This window comes from Lutzomyia longipalpis, chromosome 1 (assembly GCF_024334085.1).
Source record: "Lutzomyia longipalpis isolate SR_M1_2022 chromosome 1, ASM2433408v1".
Taxonomy (NCBI): Eukaryota; Metazoa; Arthropoda; class Insecta; order Diptera; family Psychodidae; genus Lutzomyia; species Lutzomyia longipalpis.
In genome coordinates, this window is record NC_074707.1 from 38,723,675 (window position 1) to 38,736,384 (window position 12,710).

Sequence of the window (12,710 nt, forward strand, 5' to 3'; positions counted from 1 at the left end):
TCTCTCTTGTGTTCTCCACCTTTTGTTGGTGCTTCTGCTGAAGCCTTGTAAAAGAGCTGCCGTGGCTGCCGTCGCTTGTCCATCCAGGTACAACATTCTTCGTCGTTTTTCAATCTTCTCGCACACCGAAGAAACTTCTTAACTCCGCCCCGCTGGCCCAATCGCCGTGGTCGTCTCGGCGATGACCGAGTGGGGAACTTTCTTGTATATTCAGGTGTATTGGTGATGTTTCTCATACCGCGGGGAGATCGTCGTATACATATATAGCATCTCCCCGTGAGAGCTTTTCAAAGCTCCCAAATTATATAGTTTCAATTTAACGCCGCAAATGATCATTAGATCGCCCTTAAACTGCTGAAGATCGCGATCTTGAGATTGATCCTCGATTTTCCGTTAAATTTTACCCCATTTTCCCAACGATCTCACCCGTAAATATGCGTGGAAAAAGCTGCAATTTCACGCAATGCACGCCATTGAGGTGGTTTTGTGTTACAAAATGTGAAAAAAAAGAGGGAGACTCATGGCTGTGTCTGTGATGTTCACGGTGAAGATCACAATGTTGCGAGATGGTTGTGTGTGACTTATCTCCTGCCACAGTCCTCCTTCTCCTATTCACGAAAAAAAGCCACTCATACCTCAACTTTTTTCCCATCACGACCATGGACGCATCCGATGGACTTTAGTTTAGTTTTAGGCGCTCGACGTGACGGGTTAACGAGGTGTCAAAGGAAACGCATTCTCCACCCTCTCACAATAAAAGAAAAAACAATCAATATATCGCATTTAAAGCTGCAAATTTTTCGTGCTTTAGTGATCTTTTCGGATCTTTGAGACTGAAAAAAAAAGATTTTATTTTTTTAATTTAAAGTTTTGGTGTGAATTATCGATCTTTTTTTTGGGATTGAGTTGAAAAAAAAAGACCGTGCAAAGATCACGTAAAAGCGACGGGATAAGTTTATTTTTTTGGTGATCGCGAGTGCTGATCTTCCGCCACTCTTGATCATTTCCCACGAAATGTGCATCGCAGTGTCGCAGTGAATGGATTAATTCCGCCACCGACAAGATCGCTATGGAGGATCTTAATGATCCCCACAAGTAATTTGAGTGTGTGAAGCTCTTGTTGTGTCTCTTAATGGATTACCTCGAGGATTTTTGGATTATTCACTCAACAATCACAACAAATTATCTGAGATTTGGTGTAGATGGGTGATAGTAAAAACGTGTTTTATGATTTGCTGTGTGTGGTGTTTTTATCGCCGTTGTGCCCCCCAAAAAAGGAAAATCCGACGCGTAATCCCCCCCAAATGTTAAAACAACGAAAAACATCAGAGTGATTTCAATAAATCATATATGGGATATTCTTTTGATTAATTGACGAGAAAAATTCCTGTGGTGGATTTTTTTTAAAGTGAAAACAAAGAAGGAGAACAGTTTAAGTGTCGAAAATTCCTCATAAGTCGCACACCAATTAATTTCCGCACGGGGATTAGCCGGGGAATCAATCAACCGTCGGCATGCTGATCGCGATCATTAGTGATCTTCACAAGGAATCACACCCTTGATCGTTTAAGCTTTTGTGCTTTGTTCGTGTTTTTTTTTTCATTTGTTTGTTTGTTTGGTTTCCGTGAGCTTAAGATCTTGCCGTGGGATCGTGCATTTGGCACCCCCTTTGCAACACAACATGTCCCCCATTAGACTGTCGATCACCACAATGAGGATCGTGGTGCTGATGATTTTTGTTCAGCTGGCGGATGCTTGCGGTCCTGGCCGAGGGATCGGTGGCCAGCGTCGTGGGCGGAAGTTGACGCCACTCGTGTTCAAGGAGCACGTCCCGAATGTGTCAGAAAACACCCTCGGAGCCTCAGGGCTGGCCGAGGGAGCGATCACGCGTGATGATGATCGCTTCAGAGACTTGGTGCCAAATTACAATCGCGACATTATCTTTAAGGACGACGAGGGAACAGGAGCAGATCGTCTAATGACACAGGTACATTGACCACAAGTTACTCCACTACACCCCATATTTACCCACAAAAGCCCAACATGATCACAATTATCGCAACAACGATCGCATTGTTCTTCCCGGTGTCTGGGGTAGCCTCTCAAGCATTCTCATTTTCTTGCTAATTAAATGCCATCAGCACACACCTCACCACACGGTCCTGCTAACTTCTCTGTCAACGCCATTAAGGTGGCAACATTAATAAAACGTGTGAGTGCACCATAAATGTTGGCAGAGCTGTGACTCTTTTTAAATTATAAGCGCCATAAATTTTAAATATCATAAATGCACTTTCGTGCCAAACATACCAAGTTTGCTGAGGAAGTGCAGGAATTCTTATCTTGTTCTTTTTCATTTTTCTTTCTTTTTGCTAAATTGTCGCACATTTTTGGTAGTTTTGTTAAAAGATTTGTTTTTTTGCTGAAGAAGATAAAACGGTGAAGAAAATATCACTGCGAAAAAAACAGAGCTAAAGTGAGATTGTGATCGTGACATGATGTGACGAAATTTTATTCCTCAATGTCTTCTTAACCTTGATCATTGAAATTGAGCTTTTTTTTCAAAGGGGTGAAGTATTGAGGAATTTTTATTTGTTATTTACAAAAAACATATTTTTATTATTTCTGTGATCAAGAAATTAGAATCTCAAAGATCATTAGTTTTAGAATACGAATTAAGATTTCCAATGCATTTTCTAAAAACGTTTTAAAGCTGAGAAATATGTTAAGAGAACTGACATTTTTAAATCATGTTTATTTCTCTGCAATATTTCTAAAAATCATTATTTAGAAAAAATTAACATTTTTTGAATTTCAATTATTATCTAAAAGAATCATAAAAAATCAGATGAAACTGTGAAAATTAAAAAAAAAAATAATAAATAATTTAAAAAATATACTTTATATACAGAAATGTTTTGAAAAGTTTATTTAAAATTGTTTTCAATTGATCAAAAAATTCAATTTTCAAGAAAAGTCTTGAAATTTAAAAAAAAATAAAGGATTAAGAGTTTTCTCACTAGACTTTTATCACTATATCTTCTTGAGTTTCCACAATTTTTCTTTGCGATCTTTGTGATTTCCTAAAAGGCTTGCAAAGCTTTTTATTTCTGTTATGATTACCCCCTTGAATTTGCTGTATCTTGAAATTTTATGACTAAAATCTATTTATAAAATTGTGCAGTCTATTACAATGTGATAATAAACCTTATTGACTGACGTAAACTGAAAATTTCTGTGAGATGAACGCAACTAAGAGAATATTGAGTCAGGTTTACAAAAGTATGTACGTCAAACTAATTTTTAATTTAATTAGAAACTATTTTTATTTTCCTAAAATCTTCAATTTTTTTGTACAAAATAAATGAAGAATTAATTTTAGAACATTTATCTGCCCCCTAGGAATTTTCTTCTTCACTTTAAACAAGAACAATGTGTACCATCCTACTTTATCGTACAGATCGTTGTAAATTCTCAGGATTTGCATGGAAAACACATTCAATTCCAATGAGATCATTTTCGAGGTCATTCTTTAATTTTTTTCAATTAATGATCATCCTTCTGGATGGTTAGTACAAAAAAATTCATTCATCGCGAGACACAATAGCCACACAGTGCGGATTATTCAATAAAGCGACACAGAGTGGAGATGGCTGACCATTTAGTTTCTTTAATGATACTCGATGGCCTCTAAAAGGTAAACTTTTACGATGGATACTTCACAGTTATAAATCATTTCGGATTCTCATCTCCATATTGTTAATAATAAATTTACAATATATTGAAATTTGTCGATCATTCCATGTGATAAAAGATCATTTAGCAAAAACCTATTAATCATAGCCACGATCGCGCGGGGTCTTCTCACCCAGAATTTTTGTCTCGTGAGTGTAAATTAATTTAAAGCAATAAAATGCTTCTTCCTCCATTCTTTTGAAATTCTTCATTTTCTTTTTTTAAAAGAATTTTCTCTTTGGCCCACCGAGGAATCCATGTCTCACCTATAGCCGAGGCGATCTTGTGTGAGCATAACGGAGCGAAATAGAAAATTTTTCGAAATACATAATGTGAAATATTTGATCTTTGACTGAAGTTACAGAGAAATCGGGGAATAGAAGTTTTGTGTATTAGAGAATGATGGGTATGATTGAAAAAAAATGCCAGAGAAACACCACCAGCACATTTCTCATCATCTTCACTTTGTTGCGATCAACGGCTCTCGATGCAATGATCATCGAGAAATGAGAATAATTGATAGCTTCGGTAATTTCCGCCTACAACATAAGAAAATTCCCCCTCCACGGCCATTCTTAGCATTGAAATGGAGCTCGCCGTCCATCCACAATAGATCAACAATGTATGATCCTCGATGATCTCCTCCATTCTCAGAGCCACACTACACAAGTTCTGCAAATCACCGGATGGTTCTTGTTTTGTAATCTCGCACGGTGATTTCCCATGATTGGACATAATTAAATAAATCATCCATCGAACTGTGAGTGAGGTGTAAATTCACGTGAATTTAGGGCAATTTGGTGATGAAAACATGCCCCATACACAGGAAAATTTATCGAGGTGCAAGAGATTACTGTTAGTACTATTAAGTAGATCTTATTTTATGATGTTAGAAATGTAGTTTGTAACGGAAGGGTTGATTGATTGAGAAATAAGTCTGGAAGAACAAAATTTAAATTTTAACTGAAAAGTAGAGGTGACTGTTTTACCGCTAGAGGGCTACACGTCAATAGTGCCATCTAACGTGAGATATTTTCATAGTTTTAATCAATTTGAGATTTTTATACGAATAACTTGCAAAAATTGTAATATTTATGAGAAAAATTAATTTTCTGAAAATTCTTTTAAAATATTGCCTTTATTCGCTTACTTATTAGCCCCATATGTCTCTTTGTTTCCCAAATAATGATTGCATAGAGCTTAATAGATTGTTTACAAAACTATAATCTCCAATGTTCTCCTAGACCATACAGAGGACAAGGGCACCTTCGAGAATTCATTGCGCCCCAATGGGATGAGAAAAATTCCAAGTAACTCACCAGATATCGGCGCAGAATCGCGATAAAGGTGTTTATTTTGATGAGCAGAAATCATAATGAGTATATTTTATTTATTATTGTCTTTGCAATTGCGCTGGGTGCGTCTGCAATTTGATTTTGGTATCACGCAAGATAAATAATCAAAATGGTGAGAGAGCTCCTCTCATCAAATTCCCTGTAACTGCCGCGGCGGTTCGGTCAAAAGGATCGTTTAGAAAACTATCTTTGGTCTTCCACAAATTATGTAAATAAATTCTCGCGCGCAAGGAGAAAAGATTGACTGGTGAAGATGAGCATAGGGAAAGAAAATTGAATAATAAATTTCTTAACTCACTCCAAGTGTTTGCCATCATTTTACTTTGCTTCTTAAATCTCCCACCTCGAGTGTTGGGGAATCATTTGAATAATCGCATATGACAAGGGGTTGAGAAATAAATAGACAAGTGTAAGAAAAATTTGTACTCTCCAAATAACCTGCATGATCACCTCTCACAGTGCGTTATTACCTGGCGGCACATGGGGAGCGCGTTAGAAGAAAGCGATAACCGCGCGCACTTGGTGGAAGAAAATTTTACAAAATAATGTGCGGTGTTTGATGGTGGAATTAAAAGTGGGAAAAAGAATCTTTATTTCATACATAAAATTACAAATGTGGGGACCTAAAGTGCCGTAAATCACGCATATTAATATTTTCTCCACACTTTGGGGGGAGATTATCATAAATTGTAATTCAATGTCCCCACAATTAAAAGCAATAAAATGATCCCCTCAATAAAATATCTTCGCAACACGTCCTCCCGCATGGCCAAAAGTCAAAGAGTCATTAAAAGTGATCTTTGCACTGAAGATCACTACGTGATCGCCTTGATTGCAAGCCATAGGCTAAATTGAACATTCCTAGGACAATTTGGCAAATGATCGCCATGATCGCGAATGTCCTTTTGATGAGAAAGACCCAAACAACAGGTGATCTCCACCAGACACTGAGGAATGCCCACAAAATTCACCCATAATCTCCTCCACATGGCAATATTAGCCACAATGATCACCAGTAAAATTATACCCACAATAAATACAAATTTAGCCAAATGATGCTGACGACACTGCAGATCGTGTGATGTTGCTCCAATGTAAAATGCAAATTTTTATATTTTAACAACTTTTGCCATAAATCTCAGAATTATATTTCAGCCATTCGCACTAATAACTTTATGATGTATGATTTTGTTAATTCGAAAATGCACTTTAGGTGATCAATCGTAAATGATTTCACTCTCAACCAAACAACTTAATTAAATTAAGAGTTTTATAGCATCAAATTCACAAAATATTGTCTGATCGTATAAAATTAAGGAGTTTTTTTTGGATTTGAGAATTTTTTTTTTAAAGTAATCAAGTTAAAGATCTTTGATTTTGAAGATGGGAAAGGAGTTTATTCACTGTTGGATGGGAAAATGCTTCATTTGAGGAAACAATTGGAATACGATTAAAAGATCACAAAAAAATAGAATAAGAAATTACCTATTTTATTTTTCTTCTGGGATCAATTGGGAAAAGCTAACAGATATTTACCTAAAAATGCAAAGAATGACGTCACTATATTGTGTTTTCGCTCTTTAAATGTAAGAAGCATTCAAGATTATTTAAAGGGAGTTATTTTTTGACGTGTAGCGATCATAATGATTTTCCGGGTTTTTCGTCGGTTAAATGGGGGTTTCTCACCGAGAAAAAACTCACGTTTTCCAGAGCTTTCGACTCCGTTCAGAGCCTTCTTCAGTGGCTACAGAGAGAAGGAATTTATTTATAAACATATTCTACAAAAACAAGACAATTTTCCACTCACTTAAGCGTGAGGAAATTTTCCCTTTATTATTTAAAATTCTCTATTTTATTCAAAGCAAATTGAATTTTAATTATTGACTAACATACTGTTTGTAATTACTTACCAACCCCTTATGCTTGTCTTTAACAAAAAAATTTAAGAGTGGACATGAGACAAAGAGGACCCTTTTGAAGACTGAAATACTTAACACACTGCCTCATGGCTCCCGGAAGAGAGTCCAAAAATGCTGTTGACAGAGAGGATTACGCCCTCCTGATGTAGGACGTCGTGATAGTGATCAGTCACAAAAGGAAGTGGTAACGATGGTTTGTGCCACTTGCCTGCCGCTGTGAAATCGATACATTTTCTGATGTGGCGATAGAGTGAGATTCCCTGTTCAATTGACACAAAATTAATTGTCGGTGGAATTTCATGTAGGAAGTCGTCTCTGTGGTAGCAAATCATTTTTTTTTTCCTTCATCTCGGTGCTTTATTGAAATGCTAATGCCCCAATCTTAAGTCATATTTCAGGTGTTCGAGTGTGTGTGTGGTGAAAAATGACGGAAGAAATTTTATTCTGTTAGGTCGCCTTTTGTCTTCCAAACAAATTGGCGTAGGTGGAATGGAGAGATAAAATGATGATGTTTGATGTTTTCCTCCCTACCATGACATGCTTCCACTTTTAGAGGTACAAATGCGCGGGATTCCACCGTGCGTTCCCACAGGTCCGAAAATATTGTTTTATGATAATTGGACAAATGCACAAATTCACGATTTATTGCTTTTTATGAATACATAATGGGTATGGTATTGTCCGCTGAGAATCTTCAAAGTTCACTTGAAGTTTAAACATCGCGCGCCCCATGGCTCAATATGGGAAACTTTCTCTGTAAGAAAATTTTCCCACCAAAGGCTTCGATTCATTGGATTTTCTTCAGGGAAATTTTCACACAAAAATTCACCATTTTGCAAATCCCTCCCCATTCATTGTGGTACAACAGAGTGTTTGAGCAGCAAGAGAAGAGTCAGGAAACACTCAAGATAGTGCCTGGAGAGTGAAATATTCGATATGTTTCGAAGCCATTTAATGCGTGCCTTTTTGTGCCTCCATCTTCTCCTCCCCGGCATCACCGTTGCTAATATTTTCTACAATCGGCAATAACTCATGTTGATGGAGCATTTAGAGGCTCTCTCTGTGTACATTTCGACCCTCCTGCTCACTCTCAATGGTGTCTCCTTCCCTCCTGGATGTGGTACACAACAAGACACGCTGTAGCATCCATTAACTTCTTGTTGGATTTTTAAGAAAAATCCTCCTTTTGCCGATGCACAAGAACTTCTTTCTCATACAACTTCAGTGTCTTCTGGGGACTTCTGGGAACAATTTAGCTGCTTAAAAATTATTTTCATTAATTGTTTTTTTATTAATAAAAAAATTCTCTCAACAAATCTTTTTGTTTAATAAAAAAAGTAAATCAAGATAATCCTTTTTTAATAATAAAAAAAGAATTTCAAAAATTCATTTTTATTTTTAATTCTTCTTTCTACAAAAATGCAAAGAGTTCTTAAGAAAATTCTTTAAAGTTTTCTTTATCAAAAGCTCTATAATTTACGAATAATCTCTTATATATTTTTTTAAATTCTCAACTTATTTTCAATTTAATGGATCTTTAAAATTAAAAAAAAAATCTAGAAATGTTTTTCTTTGATTTATCTTTTATTTATCTTAAAAATTCTTTTTTTTTTAAATAAAATTTTAAAAATTCACTTTTTTTTAAACCCTTTCTTTCTACAAAGAGTTCTTAAGAAAATTCTTTAAAGTTTTCTTCATCAAAGGCTCTTGAAAGCAAAGAATCTCTTTAATTTTTTCAAATTCTGATCTTTCTTTCAATGTAATGGATTTTTTTTGAAAAATCAAAATTAAAAAAAATCTAGAAAAGTTTTTCTTTAATTTATCTTAAATTTTTCGAAAAAACGAATTTTAATTGCTTTAAAGATGAGTATAAAATAAAGACAGCCGTGTTCTCAAATCATAAGAATATTCCATGTAAATGCAAAAATAAATCTAATATTACAAATATTTAATAAATAATACAAATAAGAGAAGATGAAAGGAAGCTCCAAAAAATCATTTCGATAAATTCTTTGAAAATTTCCTAAAAATTCCGAATATTTCTCAAAATATGGAATATATAAAAAGAACCGCATCGTTATGATGGCTAAAAATTCATTCTTGAAAAATAAATGAAAAAAATCTTTAAAACTCGTTAAGTCAACGAGCCCATGAAGAAGAATCTGAGAAAAAAAGAAGAAGACAATGGCATCAGAAGAGGCATCAGAAGTGAACACTTTGTAGCAAGACTGTGGGGCTGATGAAATTCGTATATCGATGAGAACAGAAGTTTCTCATTGAATGGGCATGGAAGAATCAATGGGAGCGCGGCTAAAAGGAAAACCACCTGACAAGTGATCACGTTTCATGTTTTTGTTGTACACTAACATACAACAAACCCCTCTTTCTGGTAATCATTCCAAACACACGGGCTACAATGTTAAGCCGGAGTCGCGCAGGTATTTTGCTCGAGCGCCGTCAAATGTCGTCTAGCATTACAAGTGAACCATGAGCTTCAAATGACTTATTTCGCTCTCCATCTCGGTGGGATTGTGATGATTAATTTAACAGCTTCATAAATCCATTATGCTCCATCTTTGCTTGTCCTTCTCGTGTTGCTGCCTCACTCTCACAGGCGATTTTTAGCGCGACCGTGCCTCCCGGAGAATGTCCGCGCCGAGAATGCGGAGACGCCGCCCGATGTTGTGCCCCAATGTGGCATTCAGCTATGCCAGGGAGCAATACCTGACATTGCTTGGCTAAATTAATTTCCCCCGCGTGTATAATTCATTAAAATTATTAATTGTTTCCCATTTGTTACTTTTTTTTTTAACTTCTTGCAAATTTCTACCCCGCGCGCGCACGATCATCCCACAAACCACCACCAATTCCTCATTTGTAGATTTCTACCTTCCATCAACATCCTGACAGAGATAAAATCGCTTTGCAAAATGCACAACACGACCCATTGATGGGGAGATTTGTGTGGGATTCTCAGCACCGCGCGAATTCCCCCCGGAGTACAATCCCGCGTGAATTTAATTAATAAATCAAATGTGACATAAACTGACGTGATCGTATAAATTACAAATGGCGGTTTACAATTAATTTGTCGTAATTTGTATAAACCACTTTTCCATCTTTTTATTTCTTCTCTTTTTTTCCTCTTAAATTCATCTCTCACGTTATATACGCAGACATTTCCCCGAAGAAGCTGCGGAACATTGCATATAAAGCGATGAATTTCTCACAGCATAGATGGAAATTTTTTTAAATACAAGTTGCGATAGAATCGTGATCGACTATCGATCATCCAAACAAGACCAAAATACCTCTAAATCAACTCAAATTAATTGTAATCTGATATCATCTCCAAAACCACGCGTATTATCATAATACACTCGGGAATGCTGCTGTCGTGCTTTGTTCTTCTTTCACTCTTGCCCATTTTTTTTACTTCAACATTATTCTATCCCTTCTCAAAGAAACTTCACTTTCGTGTTTGGCCACATGACACCACACATCCCGCATTGTTCACCAAATGTACATAAGAAAATCTCACGTTGCTCTACTTTGAGCTGACTAAATTACATAACTATGTACAATGATATTTCTTTTAATTTATTAAAGTTTTTGAAGATGTCTTAATTTTGGGATTTTTTTAGTACGATCTCGATTAATTTAAATTCACTGGAATATTATTTTGAATTTATTCGTAACGTTCTTAACATAGATAATTTAACTCTTTGGCGTCCTTTTGTTTATAAATATATTATTTAATTTATTCTTAGGATGCTCTCAGTCAGAAAACATTTCTAAACCAAAGCGTTTTTTAGCTTTTTTATGTTTTAATGGAACTTGGAAAAACAATTAAAATATGTATTTAAAATTCGAGAAAATTTTGAATAATTTTATTAATTTTACAGTAAAATCATGTAGCCTTTTATTTATAGAAAAATTTCAGTTGATGGCATAATCAGTAACGAACACATCTCACAACTTTAATGATCTAGGTTCGATTACAGATCCAAGAATTTTTTTTATTCATAAAGTTTTTTTTTTATTAAAATTGCAACGTCATAAAGCATAAAATGGATTTTCTTTATTCATATCAGAACTAAATCCTAATTTTGAAGGAAATTTAATTTGTTAATAACACCAGGCGTCTCCACTGTTATCGAAGACTTCTTTTTAATATTAAGCAAAAGGCATTGTAAATTAATTTAAAAAAAAAAACAGATCTAATGAGATCCTTTAATTATTTGCGAAAAGATCTAAAATGTCTTTAAAATTGAATTTAATCAGATCTTACCATAAATCCTTAAAAATAAAAGGATTTTACGAGAAATGATTTTAATTCTCTAGCGATGGCTTTTTCTTTCCTTTTTTACAGCTATTTCGTCCCTATTAAATTAAGCAAAATAAATTATTCCTTTCGTCACCCATGTTCATATTAACTTAAAAGAGAAGCAAATTAATGTTTTCCCCTTTTCGCGGAGTTCACCCCAAATGGGATCATCTTCCGCCAGGTCTTCCGCGTGTGCTTCAGTCTGTCTTTATTTTTTACTTCTTTCACCAACAAATTGGGCAGGGGCAGTGTTTTGTTGGCTGAACTTGCTGTTGGATGTCAATTTGTTGAGACAGCTCTCCACACGTAAAGTTAATTTATTGTCTGTGTCTCATGCAATTAATATTATAAAATGTTGCAGCAGCCAAGTTAAAAAAAAAGCAGTAGAGTCTCATATACCTTTTTCAGCATCTCATCTTCGCAACCGAATGCTGCTCACCCATTGTGGCGTTATTAATTTCCGTCAATTTGTGCATCTCACATATGGCTTATCTCGCGCGCGGGAATAAAAAGAAATTTAAGAGATATTCATGTATGGATCTTGAGAAATTTTTTTTAGCCCACACTGCTGGGACAAAATGTGAATTGGGAGGCTGCGGTTGGCTGTGTTTTGGATAAATGTATTGCACTTGATTGTGCATTTGGGAGATATGCGCTGATGGTCGCATGTTCGGTGAGCTGAAATCATTTGTGAGTGAGATTTGTTAACGCACCAAAAAGGGCTGGGGGTGCGGCATTTTGTTAAACTAAAGATGTTTTTGCATTTTAAAAAGAATTAATTAATTAAATTTATTTTTATAAAATTGAAAAGATTTAATTCAATATTCCAAGGTACAAGTGGTTATAAGGATCAGTGGAATAAAATCCTTGCTCAATCAAACCTAACTGCTAATTTTTAGCTTTTTCAAAACTTCATTTAGGAACATAAAACATATTTTTCATTGTTTAAAAAAATCAGTTTTTTTAAATATATGATTCTGGCATAACTGTCACTTTTGACATAAAAATTTTAACGATTGTTCCTGTCAGCTTCTCTTCGTAAACAATCGGAATTTTAATTGAACATTATTTGAATTAAATTGAAAAACATTTAACGGCAAAATGTTAACGATTTTCACATTCTTTTAGACTAACAAACTGTGATGTCAGTAATTCAGCATTTCTTTGACTCACAATTAGCAACATTGTAGAAAGTTTCAGTGGTTTCAGTACACCAACGAAGCGAATGAAACAATCTTGAAGGCCCAAAATGATGGCACTTTGTGAGCAAAGAATTTTCATGGGGTTGCCATCAAATAAAACAGCGCGTGTACCCTAAAAAAATCAAATTTTGCTGAGTTGTGAAATAAAAACAAATACATGCAATAAAAATTC

General features: G+C 35.2%; 1 protein-coding gene across 1 annotated transcript in view; it reads left to right on the top strand.

Annotated features, from left to right (window-relative positions):
- The first annotated feature begins 681 nt into the window (after positions 1-681).
- LOC129787231 (protein hedgehog) overlaps positions 682-12,710 on the top strand; it is a 28,424-nt gene continuing 16,395 nt past the window's right edge. Inside the window, exon 1 of the mRNA XM_055822636.1 lies at positions 682-1,987. Within this exon, the coding sequence (XP_055678611.1) occupies positions 1,682-1,987 (306 nt within the window). The 5' untranslated portion in view covers positions 682-1,681. The remainder of the gene's footprint in view (positions 1,988-12,710) is intronic.